We start from the raw sequence: 19,544 nt of genomic DNA on the forward strand, positions 1-19,544 counted from the left end.
TGGTAGAAGCGGTGGAGGGCTTCTGTTCCTGGGAATGGGCTGCCTGCTGCAGTCTTCTTCCCTTTCCTCTATCCCTGGGCAGATATGACTCTTATAGGGACGAAAGGACTGAGGCTGAAAAGACGGTGTCTTTTTCTGCAGAGATGTGACTTAGGGTAAAAAACGGTGGATTTTCCAGCAGTTGCCGTGGCCACCAGGTCCCATGGACCGACCCCAAATAACTCCTCCCCTTTATACGGCAATACATCTTTGTGCCGTTTGGAATCTGCATCACCTGACCACTGTCGTGTCCATAAACATCTTCTTGCAGATATGGACATCGCATTTACTCTTGATGCTAGAGTGCAAATATCCCTCTGCGCATCTCGCATATATAGAAATGCATCCTTTAAATGCTCTATAGTCAATAAAATACTGTCCCTGTCAAGGGTATCAATATTTTTAGTCAGGGAATCCGACCAAGCCACCTCAGCTCTGCACATCCAGGCTGAGGCGATCGCTGGTCGCAGTATAACACCAGCATGTGTGTGTATACTTTTTAGGATATTTTCCAGCCTCCTATCAGCTGGCTCCTTAAGTACGGCCCTATCTGTAGATGGTACCGCCACTTGTTCTGATAAGCATGTGAGCGCCTTATCCACCCTAAGGGGTGTTTCCCAACGCGCCCTAACTTCTGGCGGGAAAGGGTATACCGCCAATAATTTTCTATCGGGGGAAACCCACGCATCATCACACACTTCATTTAATTTATCTGATTCAGGAAAAACTACAGGTAGTTTTTTCACATCCCACATAATACCCTTTTTTGTGGTACTTGTAGTATCAGAAATATGTAACACCTCCTTCATTGCCCTTAACGTGTGGCCCTAAAGGAAAATACGTTTGTTTCTTCACCGTCGACACTGAAATCAGTGTCCGTGTCTGGGTCTGTGTCGACCGACTGAGGTAAATGGGCGTTTTACAGCCCCTGACGGTGTTTGAGACGCCTGGACAGGTACTAATTTGATCGCCGGCCGTCTCATGTCTTCAACCGGCTTGCAGCGTGTTGACATTATCACGTAATTCCATAAATAAGCCATCCATTCCGGTGTCGACTCCCTAGAGAGTGACATCACCATTACAGGCAATTTGCTCCGCCTCCTCACCAACATTTTCCTCATACATGTCGACACACACGTACCGACATACAGCACACACATAGGGAATGCTCTGATAGAGGACAGGACCCACTAGCCCTTTGGGGAGACAGAGGGAGAGTTTGCCAGCACACACCAAAACGCTATAATTATACAGGGACAACCTTTATATAAGTGTTCCTCCCTTATAGCATTTAATATATATTCATATCGCCAAATCAGTGCCCCCCCTCTCTGTTTTAACCCTGTTTCTGTAGTGCAGTGCAGGGGAGAGCATGGGAGCCTTCCCACCAGCATTTCTGTGAGGGAAAATGGCGCTGTGTGCTGAGGAGAATAGGCCCCGCCCCCTTTTCGGCGGGCTTCTTCTCCGGAGTTTGTGATATCTGGCAGGGGTTAAATACATCCATATAGCCTCAAGGGCTATATGTGATGTATTTTTTGCCATACAGGTATTATACATTGCTGCCCAGGGCGCCCCCCCCCCGCGCCCTGCACCCTCCGTGACCGCTGTGTGAAGTGTGCTGACAACAATGGCGCACAGCTGCAGTGCTGTGCGCTACCTGATGAAGACTGAAAGTCTTCTGCCGCCTGGTTCCGGACCTCTTCAATCTTCAGCATCTGCAAGGGGGGTCGGCGGCGCGGCTCCGGGACGAACCCCAGGGCGAGACCTGTGTTCCGACTCCCTCTGGAGCTAATGGTGTCCAGTAGCCTAAGAAGCCAATCCATCCTGCAAGCAGGTGAGTTCACTTCTCTCCCCTAAGTCCCTCGTAGCAGTGAGCCTGTTGCCAGCAGGACTCACTGAAAATAAAGAACCTAAAAACTTTTTCTAAGCAACTCTTTAAGAGAGCCACCTAGATTGCACCCTGCTCGGACGGGCACAAAAACCTAACTGAGGCTTGGAGGAGGGTCATAGGGGGAGGAGCCAGTACACACCATGTGATCCTAAAAGCTTACTTTTTGTGCCCTGTCTCCTGCGGAGCCGCTATTCCCCATGGTCCTGACGGAGTCCCCAGCATCCACTAGGACGTTAGAGAAAATCCTATTATCCATCTGCCAAACTGGAATTCATTCTCCCTGTGTGCATCCTAACTGCTGGTATACAGGCAATGGCTTAATTTTTATTTCAAATGAGAGACTTGATTGTTTTTTTTGGGGGGGATGGGGGGTTTAACATATTTGTTAACTCCATGTAAAACAAAAAATGAATACATAGTCCGATAAAAAATGCCTGTGAAACAGACTTTAATCAGGCAGTCTGACAGCCTGCAGTTAACTTGGGCATACACTGAGATCTCTCGCAGTGTAGAACTCTAATAGTATATGGCTACAATATCTTCTCTTCTCCCCTGAGCAGGAGACATTTCCCCGTTTCTACTTTGTGAGGGAACATGGGAAATGTTACTTGATGTGCCCAACCTGCAACTTCCAAATATCACATAGGATGGACAATTCTGCCTGCCCAACTGATTGAAAGTTTTGGATTGTTCAAACGCATATGCTACAATTATCTGGGTGATCCGCTGCTATAAAGCAGATCTGCCAGATAAATGTATAACCTATGCCCAGCATTAAACTGCACAACTTGCCATGCGGTCACCATTGCTGAAAATGCCCACCACTTAACACCTTCAATTACAGTTTATTGAGCAATAAACAGAAAATACTGGACTGGCATGAAATCAATTTACTGATTAAAGCTGAAGTTGTCAGACGCCCTCATTTCTGGCTGTAGTGTAAGGATACCGCAGCTGTGTGCCGTTGGCGATCATTGGGTATTTGCGCTGATGTCCCGGCCTTGTATGGACTTTGCCAAATCATGATTCACTCTCCTCCAATCTTCATCATTGCTGGCACGAAGTGTGAGGTGGTCTGCAGATTGGCATGTTTGTGTTTTGAAAATCTGGCTCACATTGTAGATTTCTAAAATAAAGATAATCCTGGTAAATAGATACACTGCATTTTGTAGTACAAATAGGAACCAAAGACATAAAAAAAATAATAATCCCCATGATGGTATTACTGAGATTATGACCTGTCTTCCAGTATAGGGCCAGGAAACAAAAATCTACATGTCTCTCCATAAACACAATGTCATGAGGTCTGATGAGCAAATGGTATTGAAAACATATGAAGCCTGGGGATGGGGGGTGCGGTAGTCTGACAAGGAAGTCCTCTGACGCTTCTCACCCTGACTGCTGAACCTTGCGGTAGCCTGCTAGATATACAGTTCATCACCTGGTTTGGTTCGAATGGTGTAATGGTTAGCATTACTGCCTCACAACACTGTGGTCATGGGTTCGATTCCCACCATGGCCCTGTGTGGAGTTTATATATTCTCCCTGTGCTTGCGTGAGTTTCCTCCAGGTACTCCGGTTTCCTCCAACAATCCAAAAATATACTGGTAGGTTAATTGACTCCCAACAAAAATAGTATTTTGTATTACCTACCCGTAAATCCTTTTCTCATAGTTCATAAGGGATATTGGGGACGCTTAGTACGATGAGGTATAGATGAGGTCCAAAGTAGTCGGTGCACTTTAAATTTCTTCAAACGGGGTGTGCTGGCTCCTCCCCTCTATGCCCTCCTTCACAGCTCAGTCTAGGAAAACTGTGCCCGAAAGAGATGGACATACTTTAGAGGAGGAAACATGACAATACAACTAGTGGTGAGATTAACGAACCAGCACACGGCAGAACAGACTAGCAACCGCAACAACAGATGGAAACCTAGTCACACAAGAACAAAAACTTGCAGGAACAGTCTAACCACAGAGGCGGGCGCCCAGTATTCCTTATGGACTATGAGAAAAGGATTTACTGGTAGGTAATTAAAATCCTATTTCTCTTAACATCCATAAGGGATATTGGGGTGTCTCCCCGCTAAGTTCCCCCATGTAGACTGGCACTTGTGATGTTTTTTTAGCTGAAAGAAGACATTGCCAGTATAAATAACTGTATCTCCAGCGCCATTGGAAGGGGCGGAGCTTCCTCAGAGCGGGAAGAGGCATTTTGGCGCCTTCTTCTGCTTACTGCAGTCATCTACAGCACACACAGCGCTTCCTGACTCCGCAGCCACGCTGGATATCTGGTACAGGGTGTAGCAAAGGGGGAGAGCCGCTATTGTACACTATCTGGGTCCTCTACAGGACAGAATTTTTTAGTGTTTACTGTGATATAGTTAGCTAACAGCCTCACTGGGGCTGTACAGCTAAGGGTGTACTGGTGTCCTCTCTGTGGGTCTGCTCTCACATACAGTAGGGCAGGCTTGCAATATAACTGTCTGGATGTATGTGTATGTTATTGTGCTTACTGTGAAACACACAAGCTGTGTAGTGTATGCCACACCAGATTCTCTCCATTATCTTCTGATTCTATTTCATGTGAACAATGCAGTCAATATTCACAAATCAGTGAAGGGGCTGGGGGAGAGGGTCCAGAGCCCCACTGGCTAGGGTCTCTTAAAACTATGATGTCAGATATGTCATCCCAGCTCACTGCTAATGTACAGAAAACGTAGTTGCTACAGCAAGCTGTTGCAGATTTAGCTGCTAGGGCAGATGCGGCACAGCCTCCCTTCTCTCATGCAGGACCACAAAAGCATGGTTAACCTGCACTACTCTCTGATATAGATGAGGATGGGGAGGACTTAGACCCCGTTAGTGGGGATCCCGATTCTGCTCAGGGTATTGAACCCCTAATTCTGGCTATACGGGATGTGTTAAAGCTCCCTCTAGAGGACGCTGCGGTTTTTTTTTTTGTACAAAACAAACAATGTCACTTTCACTGATTCTGCAGTTAGATGACCTATTCAAGCTGGCCTGGAAAAATCCAGACAAAAAAATTCCAAGTGCCCCAAAATTATTTGCGCACTTTCCCATTTGCTCCTGAAGGTAGGAAATTTTGGGAGCAACCCCCAGGGGTTGATGTCAGTCTCTCCTCTGTCCAAAAAGGCGGTGCTGCCTGCCCCAGGCTCCTTTACCATAAAGGATCCTGGGGATAGGAAAATAGAGAGTACACTCAAATCTCTATACATGGCAGCAAGTGTATTGCAAAGGCCGGTCATTGCAGGTTGCTAGATGACCCATGCCATTCATTCCTGGGAAACAAAGTCAGGGGGGCCTCTCGGAGGATATGCCCTTGGTCACTATGATTAACCTCCTAAAACACATTCAGGACACTACACGTGTCCTCTGTGATTCGCTCAAGGAGATGGGGAACATTAATGCTAGGACTTCTGCCATGGCAGTGTCGGCGCGCAGGGCCCTGTTGCGTCAATGGATTGCGGACGCAGAATCCAAATGTAGTGCGGAATCCCTCCCCTTTTCTGGGGAATGGCTCTTTGGGATTGAATTGGATACCTGGATTTCCAAAGTTACTGCTAGGAAATCCATGTTTCTCTAACGTCCTAGTGGATGCTGGGGACTCCTTAAGGACCATGGGGAATAGACGGGCTCCGCAGGAGACATGGGCACTTTAAGAAAGAATTTAGATTCTGGTGTACACTGGCTCCTCCCTCTATGTCCCTCCTCCAGACCTCAGTTTGAATCTGTGCCCGGACGAGCTGGGTGCTGTTCAGTGAGCTCTCCTGAGCTTGCTGTGAGAAAGTATTTTGTTAGGTTTTTTATTTTCAGGGAGCTCTGCTGGCAACAGACTCCCTGCATCGTGGGACAGAGGGGAGAGAAGCAGCCCTACTCTCTGAAGCTAGGTCCTGCTTCTTAGGCTACTGGACACCATTAGCTCCAGAGGGATCGTACACAGGATCTCACCCTCGTCGTCCGATCCCAGAGCCGCGCCGCCGTCCCCCTCGCAGAGCTGGAAGACAGAAGCCAGGTGAGAAGGAGAAGCAAGAAGACTTCGAAATCGGCGGCAGAAGACTCCATTCTTCAAATGAGGTAACGCACAGCACTGCAGCTGTGCGCCATTGCCCCAAACACACCTCACATACTCCGGTCACTGTAAGGGTGCAGGGCGCAGGGGGGGGCGCCCTGGGCAGCATATGGACCTCTGTTGGCAAAAGTACTCATATATACAGTTGGGCACTGTATATGTATGAGCCCCCACCAAAAAGATATATATTTTAGCGGGACAGAAGCCTGCCGTCGAGGGGGCGGGGCTTCTTCCTCAGCACTCACCTGCGCCATGTTTTCTCCACAGCTCCGCTGAGAGGAAGCTCCCCAGGCTCTCCCCTGCAGATACACGGTAGAAGAGGGTAAAAAGAGAGGGGGGGCACATAATTAGGCGCAAAAATCTATATAAACAGCAGATACTGGGTTTTAAGGGATTAAGTTACTGTGTTATTCCTGGGTTTATAGCGCTGGGGTGTGTGCTGGCATACTCTCTCTCTGTCTCTCCAAAGGGCCTTGTGGGGGAATTGTCTTCAGATGAGCATTCCCTGAGTGTGGTGTGTGTCGGTACGTGTGTGTCGACATGTCTGAGGTAAAAGGCTCCTCTAAGGAGGAGATGGAGCAAATGTGTGTGTGAGTGGTGTCTCCGTCGACAACGCCGACACCTGTTTGGATATGTGAAATTAAGTGCTAAGGTAAATTTATTGCACAAAAGATTAGAGAACAGACAGAGAATCTACCCATGTCTGTCCCTATGTCGCAGAGACATAGAAACATAGAATTTGACGGCAGATAAGAACCACTTGGCCCATCTAGTCTGCCCCTTTTTTATTTTATCCTTTAGGCAATCTCAACCCTTTTTTAACCTTAATTCTTTGTAAGGATATTCATATGCCTGTCCCAAGCATGTTTAAATTGCCTTGAGAGACCTTCAGAGTCTCTCAAGGCTCACTATCCAAAATAATAGACACTGATATCGACACGGAGTCTGACTCCAGTGTCGACTATGATAATGCAAAGTTACAGCCAAAATGGCAGGAAAGTATTCAATATATGATTATTGTAATAAAAGATGTTTTGCATATCACTGATGACTCATCTGTCCCTGATTGAACTACCATGTGTCTGTCATCTGTCCCTGACACAAGGGTACACATGTTTAATGGGAAGAAAGCTGAGGTAAATTTCCCTCCTCTCATGAAGAAAAAGAGCGGGAATCTCCAGACAAGAGACTGCAGTTTCCCACAAAGAATTCTCAGGGAGTATCCTTTCCCTACTAGGGCCAGGATACGATGGGAATCTTCCCCTAGGGCAGGCTTTCCCAACCACGGTCCTCAAGGCACACCAACAGTGCAGGTTTTAGTGATATCCAGGCTGCAGCACAGACGGTTAAATCAAAATAAGTGAGCTACTAATTAAGTCACCTGTGCTGAAGCCTGGATATCACTAAAACATGCACTGTTAGTGTGCCTTGAGGACCGTGGTTGGGAAAGCCTGCCCTAGGGTGTCACATTTGCCCAAAAGGTAGCGCTGACTTAACAGCTATCCTCAGGGATCCTGCAGATAGCATGCAGTAAAGGTACTTTGAAGTCCATTTACACTACTCAGACCGGCAATTGTGTCGGCATGGGGTTATAGCGCTGTAGCAGCGTGGACAGATACCTTATCAGCAGAAATTGAGACCCTAGTATGTATATATATATAGATATATATATATATATAAAAGATGCTGTCTTAGATATATATATATATATATATATATAACATGCCCAAAGAGACATTAGTCTACTGGGTTCTAGAGTCGACGCTATGTCGATTTCTGCTTGGCGTGTCCTGTGGAACATGCAATGGACAGGTGATGCCGACTTAAGAGGCATATGGAAGGTTTACCTTACAAGGCTGAGGATTGTGTGGAGAAGGGATCTCGGACCTGGTCTCCACAGCTATAGCTGGTAATTCTGATCTTTTGCCTTATATTCCAGCACAACCTAGGAAAGCACGACATCAAATGCAGTCCTTTCGATCACAAAGAAACAAGAAAGTCCGAGGTGCGTCCTTTCTTGCCAGGGGCAGAGGAAAGAAGCTGCACAACACAGCTAGTTCCCAGGAACATAAGTCCTCCCCGCCCTCTACAAAATCCACCGCATGTCGCTGGGGCTCCACAGGCGGAGCTAGGCCCGGTGGGGGCACGTCTTAGAAATTTCAGCCACAAGTGGGTTCACTCCCTGTTGGATCCCTAGGCAATAGATATTGTGTCTCAGGGATACAAGCTGGACTTAGAGGAGATGGCCCCTCACCGACGGCCCTGCCGGCTACCCCCCACGAGAGGGAAATAGTGTTAACTGCAATTCACAAATTGTATCTTCAACAGGGGGTGGTCAAAGTTCCCCTCCTTCAACAAGGAGAGGGTTATTATTCGACCATGTTGTAGTCCTGAAACCGGACGGTTCGGTCAGACCCATATTGAATTTATGGGGGGGGGGGCACCCTGAGGGCAATATATGACACCTTGGCTGGCAAATCTACATCATATATAGTCCAAGAGGCTATATAGATGTAAAATTACCCCTGCCAGTATTCCAGAAAAAGCGGGAGAATGTCTGCCGAAAAAGGGGCGGGGCCATCTCCCTCAGCACACTGGCGCCATTTTTTCTTCACAGTGCAGCTGGAAGACAGCTCCCCAGGCTCTCCCCTGTAGTTTTCAGGCTCAAAGGGTTAAAAAGAGAGGGGGGGCACTAAATTTAGGCGCAATATATGTATACAAGCAGCTATTGGGGGAAAAATCACTCAGTTATAGTGTTAATCCCTGCATTATATAGCGCTCTGGTGTGTGCTGGCATACTCTCTCTCTGTCCCCCCAAAGGACTTTGTGGGGTCCTGATGGAGGAACCGCATCCCAGCATCCACAGCAGCGCCGGGCAGCCAATACAGAAGGAGATGGGGATGCTGCAGCGGCGCTTACTACCAATGAAATAGCGCTGCTGCGGCTCCCTGCTCCCCCTCCCTCCTCCTCCTTCTCCGCTGCCCCGGCACTGGTCTCTTCTCCCTCCACAGCACGGCGCACACAGCAGAGGCGGCATGTAATGAGTCAATTTGACTCATTACATGCCGCTGGCCGTGCGCCCTCAGGGCAACTGCGCTGTGTGCCAAGCCCACTTGGCACACACGTAGTTACAGCCCTGGGCATACCCGTTTACCTCTGAGGATAGGAAAATGTGGGAGTCGACCCCCAACGTGGACAAGGCACTAGTACGGCTGTCCAAGAAAGTGGCGCTTCCGTCCCCTGACACGGCGGCCCTAAAAGATCCTGCGGATCGTAAGCAGGAAATTACTTTGAAATCTATCTATGTCACTACGGGTACGCTGCTCAGACCTGCAGTGGCATCAGCATGGGTGAGTAGTGCAATTGAGAAGTGGGCAGATAACTTATCATCTGACTTGGACACCCTGGATAGGGATAGCGTTCTTTTGACCCTGGGTCATATCAGGGACACTGCAGTCTATCTAAGGGAGGCTGCGAGAGATATTGGCCTCTTGGGATCAAGGGCCAATGCCATCGCAATCTCGGCTAGGAGAGCATTATGGACTCATCAATGGAATGGTGATGCTGACTCTAAGAGGGCTATGGAGGCGCTGCCGTATAAAGGTGGTGTTTTGTTTGGTGAGGGCCTCGCGGACCTGGTATCTACAGCTACCGCGGGTAAGTCGTCTTTTCTACCTTTTGTCCCTCCACAGCAGAAGAAAACGCCTCAGTATCAGATGCAGTCCTTTCGGTCTAGTAAATTCAAAAAAGGACGAGGGTCCTCCTTCCTTGCTGTTAGAGGTAAGGGAAGGGGAAAAAGATCACCAGCTGTGGCAAGCTCCCAGGAGCAGAAGTCCTCCCCGGCTTCTGCCAAGTCCACCGCATGATGCTGGGGCTCCACCGGTGGGGGCGCGTCTTCAACTCTTCAGTCGGGTCTGGGCTCACTCAGGGTGCTTGGATCCTTGGGTGCTGGAAATTGTGGCCCAAGGATACAAACTGGAGTTTCAAGACGTGCCCCCCCACCGATTTTTCAAATCGACTTGCCAGCTGCTCTTCCGGAAAGGGAAGTGGTGTGCGCGGCAATACAAAAGCTGTCTCAACAGCAAGTCATTGTCACGGTACCCCCGTCACATCGGGGAGACGGGTTTTATTCGAACCTGTTCGTGGTCCCGAAGCCGGATGGCTCGGTCAGACCGATTCTGAATTTAAAATCCCTCAATCTATATTTGAAAAGATTCAAATTCAAGATGGAATCTCTCCGAGCAGTGATTTCCAGTCTTGAAGGAGGGGATTTTATGGTGTCAGTCGACATAGAGGATGCTTACCTACATGTCCCCATATATCCTCCATATCATGCTTACCTGAGGTTTGCGGTTCAGGATTGTCATTACCAAGTTCAGATGTTGCCGTTTGGTCTTTCCACGGCCCCGAGGATTTTCACCAAAGTAATGGCGGACATGATGGTGCTCCTGCGCAAGTAGGGTGTCACAATTATCCCATACTTGGACGATCTCCTGATAAAGGCGAGATCAAAAGAGCAGTTACTAAAAAACGTTGCGCTCTCCCTGACAGTTCTGCAGCAACATGGTTGGCTCCTAAATTTTTCAAAGTCTCAGTTGATTCCGACGGCTGACGTTTTTGGGCATGATTCTAGACACGGAACTGCAGAGAATTTTTCTCCCGATGGAAAAAGCTCTGGAAATACAGAACATGGTCAAGGGGATTCTGAAACCGGCATGGGTGTCGATTCATCAATGCACTCGGGTGCTGGGGAAGATGGTGGCGGCCTACGAGGCCATCCCGTTTGGCAGGTTCCATGCCAGGGTTTTTCAGTGGGACCTGTTGGACAAGTGGTCGGGGTCTCACCTACGCATGCACCGGAAGATAAGCCTGTCTCCCAAGGCTTGTCTGCACATAAACAAACATTCTGGAACTAAGGGCCATCTACAACGGCCTTCTACAAGCAGAACATCTTCTTTGCGGCCTGCCCGCCCCGATTCAGTCGGACAACATAACAGCAGTGGCGCACAGAGGAGCAGAGCGGCGATGGCGGAGGCCACAAAAGTTCTTCGCTGGGCGGAAAAACAGGCAAGCGCTCTGTCGGCGGTCTTCATGCCAGGCGTGGACAACTGGGAAGCAGACTTCCTCAGCAGACAAGATCTCCATCCAGGAGAGTGGGGTCTTCATCAAGAGGTCTTTGCAGAAGTGACAAGTCGTTGGGGAATTCCTCAAATAGACATGATGGCGTCTCGCCTCAACAAGAAACTTCAGACATATTGTTCCAGGTTGAGGGACCCTCAAGCAGTAGCAGTGGACGCCCTCGTGACACCGTGGGTGTATCAGTCGGTCTATGTGTTCCCTCCACTTCCACTCATCCCAAAGGTGATACGGATCATAAGAAAAACAAGGGTTCAGGTGATACTCGTTGTTCCAGATTGGCCACGGAGGGCCTGGTATCCGGATCTTCTGGAATTACTCATAGAAGATCCCTGGCCTCTTCCGCTAAGAGAGGATCTGTTACAGCAAGGGCCGTGCGTGTTCCAAGACTTACCGCAGTTGCGTTTGACGGCGTGGCGGTTGAACGCAAAATCCTAGCACGAAAGGGTATTCCCGGTGAGGTCATCCCCACTCTACTGAAAGCTAGGAAGGAGGTAACGGTGAAGCATTACCACCGTATTTGGAGAAAATATGTGTCTTGGTGTGAATCCAAGAAGGCTCCTACGGAAGAATTTCAGCTGGGTCGGTTTCTCCATTTTTTACAAGCAGGTGTGGAGGCGGGCCTGAAGTTAGGCTCCATTAAAGTGCAGATTTCGGCCTTATCAATTTTCTTTCAAAGGGAATTGGCCTCACTTCCAGAAGTACAGACTTTGTGAAAGGCGTGGCACATCCAACCTCCATTTGTGCCCCCAGTGGCACCATGGGACCTTAACGTGGTGTTACAGTTCCTTATGTCACATTGGTTTGAACCTTTACAAACTGTTGAGTTGAAATTTCTCACTTGGAAAGTGGTCATGCTATTGGCCTTGGCGTCCGCAAGGCGGGTGTCGGAATTGGCGGCTTTGTCTCACAAAAGCCCCTATTTGATTTTCCACGAGGATAGAGTGGAGTTGAGAACTCGTCAACAATTTTTACCAAAGGTGGTTTTTTCATTTCACATGAACCAACCTATTGTGGTACCTGTGGCTACTGAAGCCTTGGCCGATTCAAAGTCTGTCGATGTGGTCAGAGCTTTGAAAATTTATGTTGCCAGAACGGCTCGTATTAGGAAAACAGAGGCTCTGTTTGTCTTGTACGCTTCCAACAAGATTGGGGCTCCTGCTTCTCAGCAGACTATTGCACGCTGGATCTGTAGTGTGATTCGACATGCTCATTCTACGGCTGGATTGCCGTTACCGAAATCAGTGAAGGCCCATTCTACCAGGAAGGTGGGCTCATCTTGGGCGGCTGCCCGGGGAGTCTCGGCGCTGCAACTTTGCTGAGCAGCTACTTAGTCGGGTTCAAACACTTTTGCAAAATTTTACAAGTTTGATACCCTGGCTGATGAGGACCTCATGTTTACGCAATCGGTGCTGCAGAGTCATCCGCACTCTCCCGCCCGGTCTGGAGCTTTGGTATAGACCCCATGGTCCTTTTGGAGTCCCCAGCATCCTCTAGGACGAAGGAGAAAATAGGATTTTAATACCTACCGGTAAATCCTTTTCTCTTAGTCCGTAGAGGTTGCTGGGCACCCGTCCCAGTGCGGACTCTATCTGCAGTACTTGTTCATAGTTATTGCTTTTGTTACACAAAGGTTGTGTTTTGGTTTCATTCAGCCTGTTGCTGATTTTTTAGTTCATGCTGTTAACTGGTTTAGTTAAATGCCATGTTGTACGGTGTGTTGTGGTGTGAGCTGGTATGTGTCTCACCCTTGGTTAACAAAAATCCTTTTCCTCGAAATGTCCGTCTCCCTGGGCACACTTCCTATAACTGAGGTCTGGAGGAGGGGCCTAGAGGGAGGAGCCAGTTCACACCCATTTAAAGTCTTAAAGTGCCCATGTCTCCTGTGGATCCCGTCTATACCCCATGGTCCTTTTGGAGTCCCCAGCATCCTCTACGGACTAAGAGAAAAGGATTTACCGGTAGGTATTAAAATCCTATTTTCTCCCCTCTGGGGCGCCGCCGGCGAGACGCTCCTACCCGGGGCCGTCTGTCCAGTCCTTTCATTCTCACAGATTTCAATCTAAGGACAGAGGTGCTTCCAATGCGAATAGAGGAACCAGAGGTAAGTCCAGAAAGCCTGTAAGCAACAGCTCTCAAGAACAGACAACCCCGAGGGGGATCTCGAGGTGGGAGCTCGACTGCGTCACTTCAGCCGCATCTGGGAGGCTTCCTGCCAGGATACCTGGGTCAGAGGTCTCATTTCTTAGGACTACAAGCTGGAGTTCGACAGTACTCCTCCCCAACGATTTTTCAAAATCAAGCTTACCAGCTTTGGAGGATATGCAAGTTACGTTGCAACAGGCCATCCTAAAGTTGGTCCAGTCCCACATCATTGTTCCAGTACCAATATCACAATGTGGCAAAGGGTTTTACTCAAACCTGTTTGTGGTGCCGAAACCGGATCGGTAAGACCCATTTTGAATCTAAAATCCTAGAATCCTTACTTGAAAGTGTTCAAGTTCAAAATGGAATCCCTGCGAGCAGTGATTGCGGGCATGGAAGATCAGGAATTCATGGTCTCCTTGGATATCAAGGATGCCTACCTCCATATTCCAATTTGGCCGCCTCATCAGGCGTACCTGCCGTTTGCACTGCTGGACAATCACTTCCAATTCCAGGCACTGCCCTTTGTCCTGTCCACAGCTCTGAGGGTGTTCCCGAAGGTGATGGCGGAAATGATGTTCCAGCTCCGGGTCCAGACAGTCAACATTGTTCCTTACCTGGACGACCTTCTGATCAAAGCAAGATCCAGGGAGCTTTTGTTGCTCCATATCGACCACACTATCCAACTTCTGTCATGCCATGGGTGGATCCTCAACTTACAGAAGTCCCACCTGGAGCTGACTCAGTGGCTTCTGTTCCCGGGGATGTTGATGGATACGGTGGCCCTGCTCGAGTGTCCATCCATCTCTGCATAAGATTGTTGAGGAAGATGGATGCCTCCTACAAGGCGATCCAATATGGCAGGTTCAATGCCAGAACTTTTCAGCTTGATCTCCTAAGCAAATGGTCCTGTTCACATTCCGATGCACCGGATGATACAGCTGTCGCCTCAGGCCAGGATTTCCCTCCTGTGGTGGCTGCAGTCCTCCAATCTACTGGAGGGCCGGAGTTTTCGGAATTCAGGATTGGACCCTCCTCACGACAGATGCGAGTCTACAAGGATGAGGAGCTGTCACCCAAGGGGCGCAGTTCCAGGGCAGGTGGTCAGCTCACGAAAGCCTCCTTCCGATCAACATTCTGGAACTTCGGGCAATCTACAATGCTCTGCTTCAGGCCTCTCCTCTGCTCAAGGTTCATGCGATCCAGGTACAGTCGGACAATGCCACAGCAGTGGCGTATATCATTCGACAAGGAGGGACAAAAAGCAGAGCCTGCATGCGAGAGGTGGCAAAGATAAAGAAATTCAAGAGCAATGTCAGCAATCTTCATTCCCGGTGTGGACAACTGGGAAGCGGACTTCCTGAGTAGTCAAGATCTCCACCCAGGAGTGCGGACTCCAGCAGGTCATCAACCGGTGGGGCTGCCTGCAAATTGACGTGATGGCTTCTCGTCTCAACAAGAAACTTCCCTGGTATTGCTCACGAACCAGAGACCCTCAGGCGAGGGCAGTGGATGCACTGACGTCGCCTTGGCCTTACCAGCTGGTCTATCTGTTTCCTCTGATTCCATTACTCCCCACGGTGCTAAAGCACATCAGAAATCTGGGAGTCCAGGCAATTCTAATTGCCCCAGATTGGCTTCGGAGGGTGTGGTACGCGGATCTTCTGGCCATGTCCATCGAAGACCCTTGGCCTGTACCACTAAGAAGAGATCGTCTTCAAGAAGGACCGTTCGTCTACCCGGACCTCATCTCCGCCATTCGACATATTAAGGGCGACTGGAGACGCAAAGATATTGCGACACAGTTAGCAAAAGCGGAGAGGAGGGCAATATATGAGTTAGGAACATTAAAACCTGAGGGCCTGAGCGTGGCCTGGCTGGCAAACTGGGAAGACGTGCAGCAAACTAGCTCTCCCTAAACGGCGCTCATAAAGCCCTTTTTCCCCCTGCTCCTGTACCCCAATCCAGCCATAAAACACCTCTCAGGCTTGCCTGACCCTACTGCCGATACCTGGGGAGCCCGCGGAGTCGGGGAGCGCTTTTAAGCGCTCCTGCGGATTGCGGCCTACCTCCCCAAACGGAAGCCGGGGCCTGGAGTGGAGCGGAAGCCGGAGGAGCTCGCCCGGCGGCGCGCGCGAGCACCCTGCTGAGACCGGACCCCCTACCTGCATCCATCGGGACCTGCTCATAGGACCTGGAGAGGGACCCTTCCGCAGCGGTGAGTTCGCTCCACAGCCGGAGTCCGTCCCGTGACTGCCGCGCCAGCTGCCCACATTGAGCTGCCGCTCCCCGCCCGCGGCCCCGAGACGCGGAGGCTTCACCCGCCCGGACCACCTGGCTGCTGGCTCACCTTGAGGGGGAGACGCGCTGTCCTCTCCCGCCGCGCGCTGTGCGGACCTCGGGACCCGCCATACTTCCGGACACCTGTCCTGGCCGGAGAGCACTGCTACGCAGATCAGCAGGGCACACACGCTCTCTCCCTACCTCCGCACTCGTGGCTAATGAAGGGGTTTGGTCACCCCCCTGCATCTGAGGCTGGAGATTGGGACCTGGTCGAGATCCCTGCCGCCTGCCTGCGGGCTGCGGCCTAGCCCCCATCCAGAGTCCAGGGACTCTCTTTAAGCACACTGCCTGGCTGATGACAGGGCCCACCAAACCATAGGCTCCACAGCAAAACCCAAGCCAAGGGCTCCCCCCGGTGGCTAACTTGGGGTAAATTACTGGTGAAAGGGGCTAGCAGAGTGAGAAGAAATAATTCTATGCTACTCCAGTGGGCACTTTAAAATATATAACCCCACGGATTTTCATCCCCTCCCTGAGAACCCAGGAGCCCCTCTGACACTCTCATAAGCCCCGCTGCAACCACTGAGGGGGACCCGCGGAATCGGGGAGCGCTTTTTTTAGCCCTCCTGCGGGTTGCGGCCTTCCCCTCGGTGTGTAGCCGGGACCACAATTGTGAGCCGCGCTGGGCATCTAAGCTGTGATCAGCTGGGCCCCCACATATGTTGGCCTATCATCTCTCTTCCCTACATTGGCAGTGCACCTCTACATATCAGCCCTCCATGATACTGGTGGCCGGGGGAATGGCTTGCTGAGTGCCTGCGGGTACGACCCTGGGGGTCTTTCTATGTTTATTCTCTATACTCATTTCATGATGGATCACTAACTACTCACGTTATGGCTCGGCTTTGACCTTTGACCCTCTCTATCTTCGGGACTGTCGCACACCATGCCTAAATCTAAATCCAAGTCTAAGAAAGCCACAGCAGCATCGGCGGAAATATCGTCCTTCATTTCCAAAATGAAGTCTAGTGCAGCCAAACTACCTGCCGCCCCCCCACCCTGACTTGGCTTCGGAATCGGAGGAAGACTCGTCTGTCCCAGACCCCTCCATGAAAGATTGCTTCGCCTCAATTTTAACGGAAATGAAGTCGCTAAAACAGGCCTTCCATTCCGAGATTCACAAAGCCATCTCCGGTCTCAAGGCGGAGATATCTGATCTCGGGGCCCGCACCAATGATGTTGAACAGAAAATCGATGAGGTCATCACCTTCCAGCAAGAGCTAGAACATTCTGTTCAAGTCATGCAAGAGGATATCTACTTGATCCAGGACCAACAGGAGGACGCTGATAACCGCGCACGACGTAATAACCTGCGCATTAAATATATCCCGGAATCGGTGGAACCAACACAACTGGAGGATTTCCTCCTCCGGTTCTTTCAACACCTCCTGCCAGACATCCCACGTGAACAATTCCTCCTAGATAGGGCTCACCGTTCCCTTCGCCAAAAACCCTCAACCTCGTCCCCTCCTCGCGACGTAGTTCTACGCTGCCACTATTTCAAAACTAAAGATAAAATCCTAATAGCTGCCCGGAACAAGGACGTCTGTCTGTTCGAATCTCACAAGCTCTTGGTGTTCCAGGATTTATCCCCTACTACTCTTAAGAGGCGCTTCGACCTGAAGGAATACACCCAAATCCTCAGGGATAATAACATACGCTACAGATGGGGTTTTCCCTTTGCCCTAATTGTACAGCTTGATGGGAAGAGAATGCTGGCACGATCCAAGGAGGAAGCTCACAGGCTCCTGTTAAGACTGAACTTATCCCCACCGGAGCCCAATAAATCATCCTCCCCACGAGAAGCACCAGATCCCCGACATTCACCGAACTCTCCCCTCCCACAGCGAGCTCCTCGACGCCTTTGGTCGACAGTCCCGGAGAAGATTCCTACAAATCAGGACCCACCATGAAAGCTCCTTTATAGATGCTCTGATGGGTTATTATATGTTCACTGATACTGTTATGCTATCTGATTTGGAGGTTTAAAAGTTCCTCCCTGAGCTGAGCTTATATAATTTAGCTTATGTTTATTCTGTTTATCGGTTCTTAACGGTGGTTCATTATGGTTGGATGTTATTCCGACCCCCTTGGTCGCCCCCATCAGGTTTAGTTGGTGGGCCCCTTGGTGGTCGGAGCTGCGTCCCCCCGCCGAGCCACTATAGTCAAGTTTGAGCATAGGGGAGTTCCTATCTCCCTTAGATTCCCCATACGGGTGCTCAAACATACGGACCCGTACGCCGTGTACAATGGGTCGTTGGCTCGGTCAAATACACATGTTTATTTTACAGTCTTCTAGATGTTTCTTTTTATTTCTCCGGTCTCTTTCCCCTCTTTCTTCTCTTCCTTCTCTTCCTTTCCCCCTTGTCCCCCTTGTCTCCCCGGGAGATCATCCCTGGACCGTCAGGTTTAATTATGATAAGCTCATACTGGTAACAATATGTCTATTAATGTAATATCCTATAATGTGAAGGGTCTCAATAGTCCCCAAAAGAGGACCAAATTATTTCTGTTCCTGAAACAGGTAGGGGGAGATCTGGTGTTCCTTCAGGAGACGCATTTTAGAGGTGTCTCCCATCCTGAACTACGCTCTAGACGCCACCCTGTCGCCATACACGCCTGCGACCGCACCCAAAAGAAAAGAGGGGTCGCCATTCTGATTCCCGCTCATTTACATTTGGAACCAGACCGAATCATTAAAGACAAACGCGGTAGGTTCCTTATTATAGTAGGCAAACTCAATAATGCTCCCATCACTATGGTCAATATTTACGCTCCCAACGTTAATCAGGCCTCGTTCTTTGCTTCCTTAGACTCTAAAATTGCCCAATGTAGGAAAGGTGACCTCTTAATAGCGGGAGACTTTAATACTATACTACACCATAATCTTGATCGATCCCACCCCCTCCCACCCTCCCAGTCACACTTAAGCGCCCGTAACTCCAGAGCCTTGCACTCGCTACTTAAAAATCATCTACTATTTGACTCCTGGAGGGTTGCCGACCCTTTAATTAAAGATTATACGTTTTTTTCCCCAGTCCACAATTTATATACTAGAATTGACATGATAATGGTCGGAAGAGACCTGACCTCTAAAATACAGAATTGCCGTATTTACCCAATAACGTGGTCCGACCACGCCCCTATTTCTTTGACTTTGTCGGGGTTGGCTCGTTCTTCCTCCCCCCCCTCTTGGTCCCTTAATGATGCCCTTCTTCAACAGCCTGAAGTGCTACAACAAACCACTCAGGCATTGACTGATTATTTCACCGAGAACCAAACACCCGGTATATCTGACATGACCCTGTGGGAGGCACATAAAGCGGTCCTTCGGGGCCACTTCATCCAGACCGCGGCCAGACTCCATAAACAGCATTCCCAAAAAATTTTAGAGCTATCTAATCAACTTCATCAGTTGGAGGAAACCCATAAGGCCTCCCTAAAATCTGCTGATTTAGAAAAGGTACTTAAAGTCAGGGGCGAACTCAATATGCTTTTATCACACAAAACTGAACAGTGCCTTAGACGTCTTAATCAGTTATATTATGAAAAAGGAGACAAAGCAGATAAACTCCTAGCCAGAAAGTTGAGGGCTCAGATTTCTTCCAAAAATATTTTATCCATTCGCACCAAACAAGGAACTCTGACTCATGACCCTGATCGCATTTTGGATGAATTCGAAGGGTTTTACAAATCATTGTATAACTCGGAAGCGTCCTCCTCCTCATCACAGAGATTTGATGAGGGGATCGACTCCCTCCTAGATAAATGTAATCTACCATCCGTGAGTAGCTCGACAATTTCTCAGTTGAGCTCAGAGATTACTGTCGAGGAATTAGAGAATGCTCTCAAAACTCAGAAACCAGGTAAAGCCCCTGGACCTGATGGGATCTCAATT

At 49.4% G+C, this 19,544-nt stretch overlaps 1 protein-coding gene across 4 annotated transcripts in view; it reads right to left on the reverse strand.

Moving 5' to 3' along the window:
• Positions 1 to 2,759: 2,759 nt before the first annotated feature.
• AGBL2 (AGBL carboxypeptidase 2) overlaps positions 2,760 to 19,544 on the reverse strand; it is a 226,613-nt gene continuing 209,828 nt past the window's right edge. For all 4 annotated transcript variants that reach the window (XM_063944554.1, XM_063944555.1, XM_063944553.1 and 1 more), the window contains one exon: positions 2,760 to 3,056. In XM_063944554.1, coding sequence (XP_063800624.1) covers positions 3,042 to 3,056 — 15 coding nt within the window. In that variant the 3' untranslated portion in view covers positions 2,760 to 3,041. The remainder of the gene's footprint in view (positions 3,057 to 19,544) is intronic.

This window comes from Pseudophryne corroboree, chromosome 11 (genome assembly GCF_028390025.1).
Source record: "Pseudophryne corroboree isolate aPseCor3 chromosome 11, aPseCor3.hap2, whole genome shotgun sequence".
NCBI classification, from domain to species: domain Eukaryota; kingdom Metazoa; phylum Chordata; class Amphibia; order Anura; family Myobatrachidae; genus Pseudophryne; species Pseudophryne corroboree.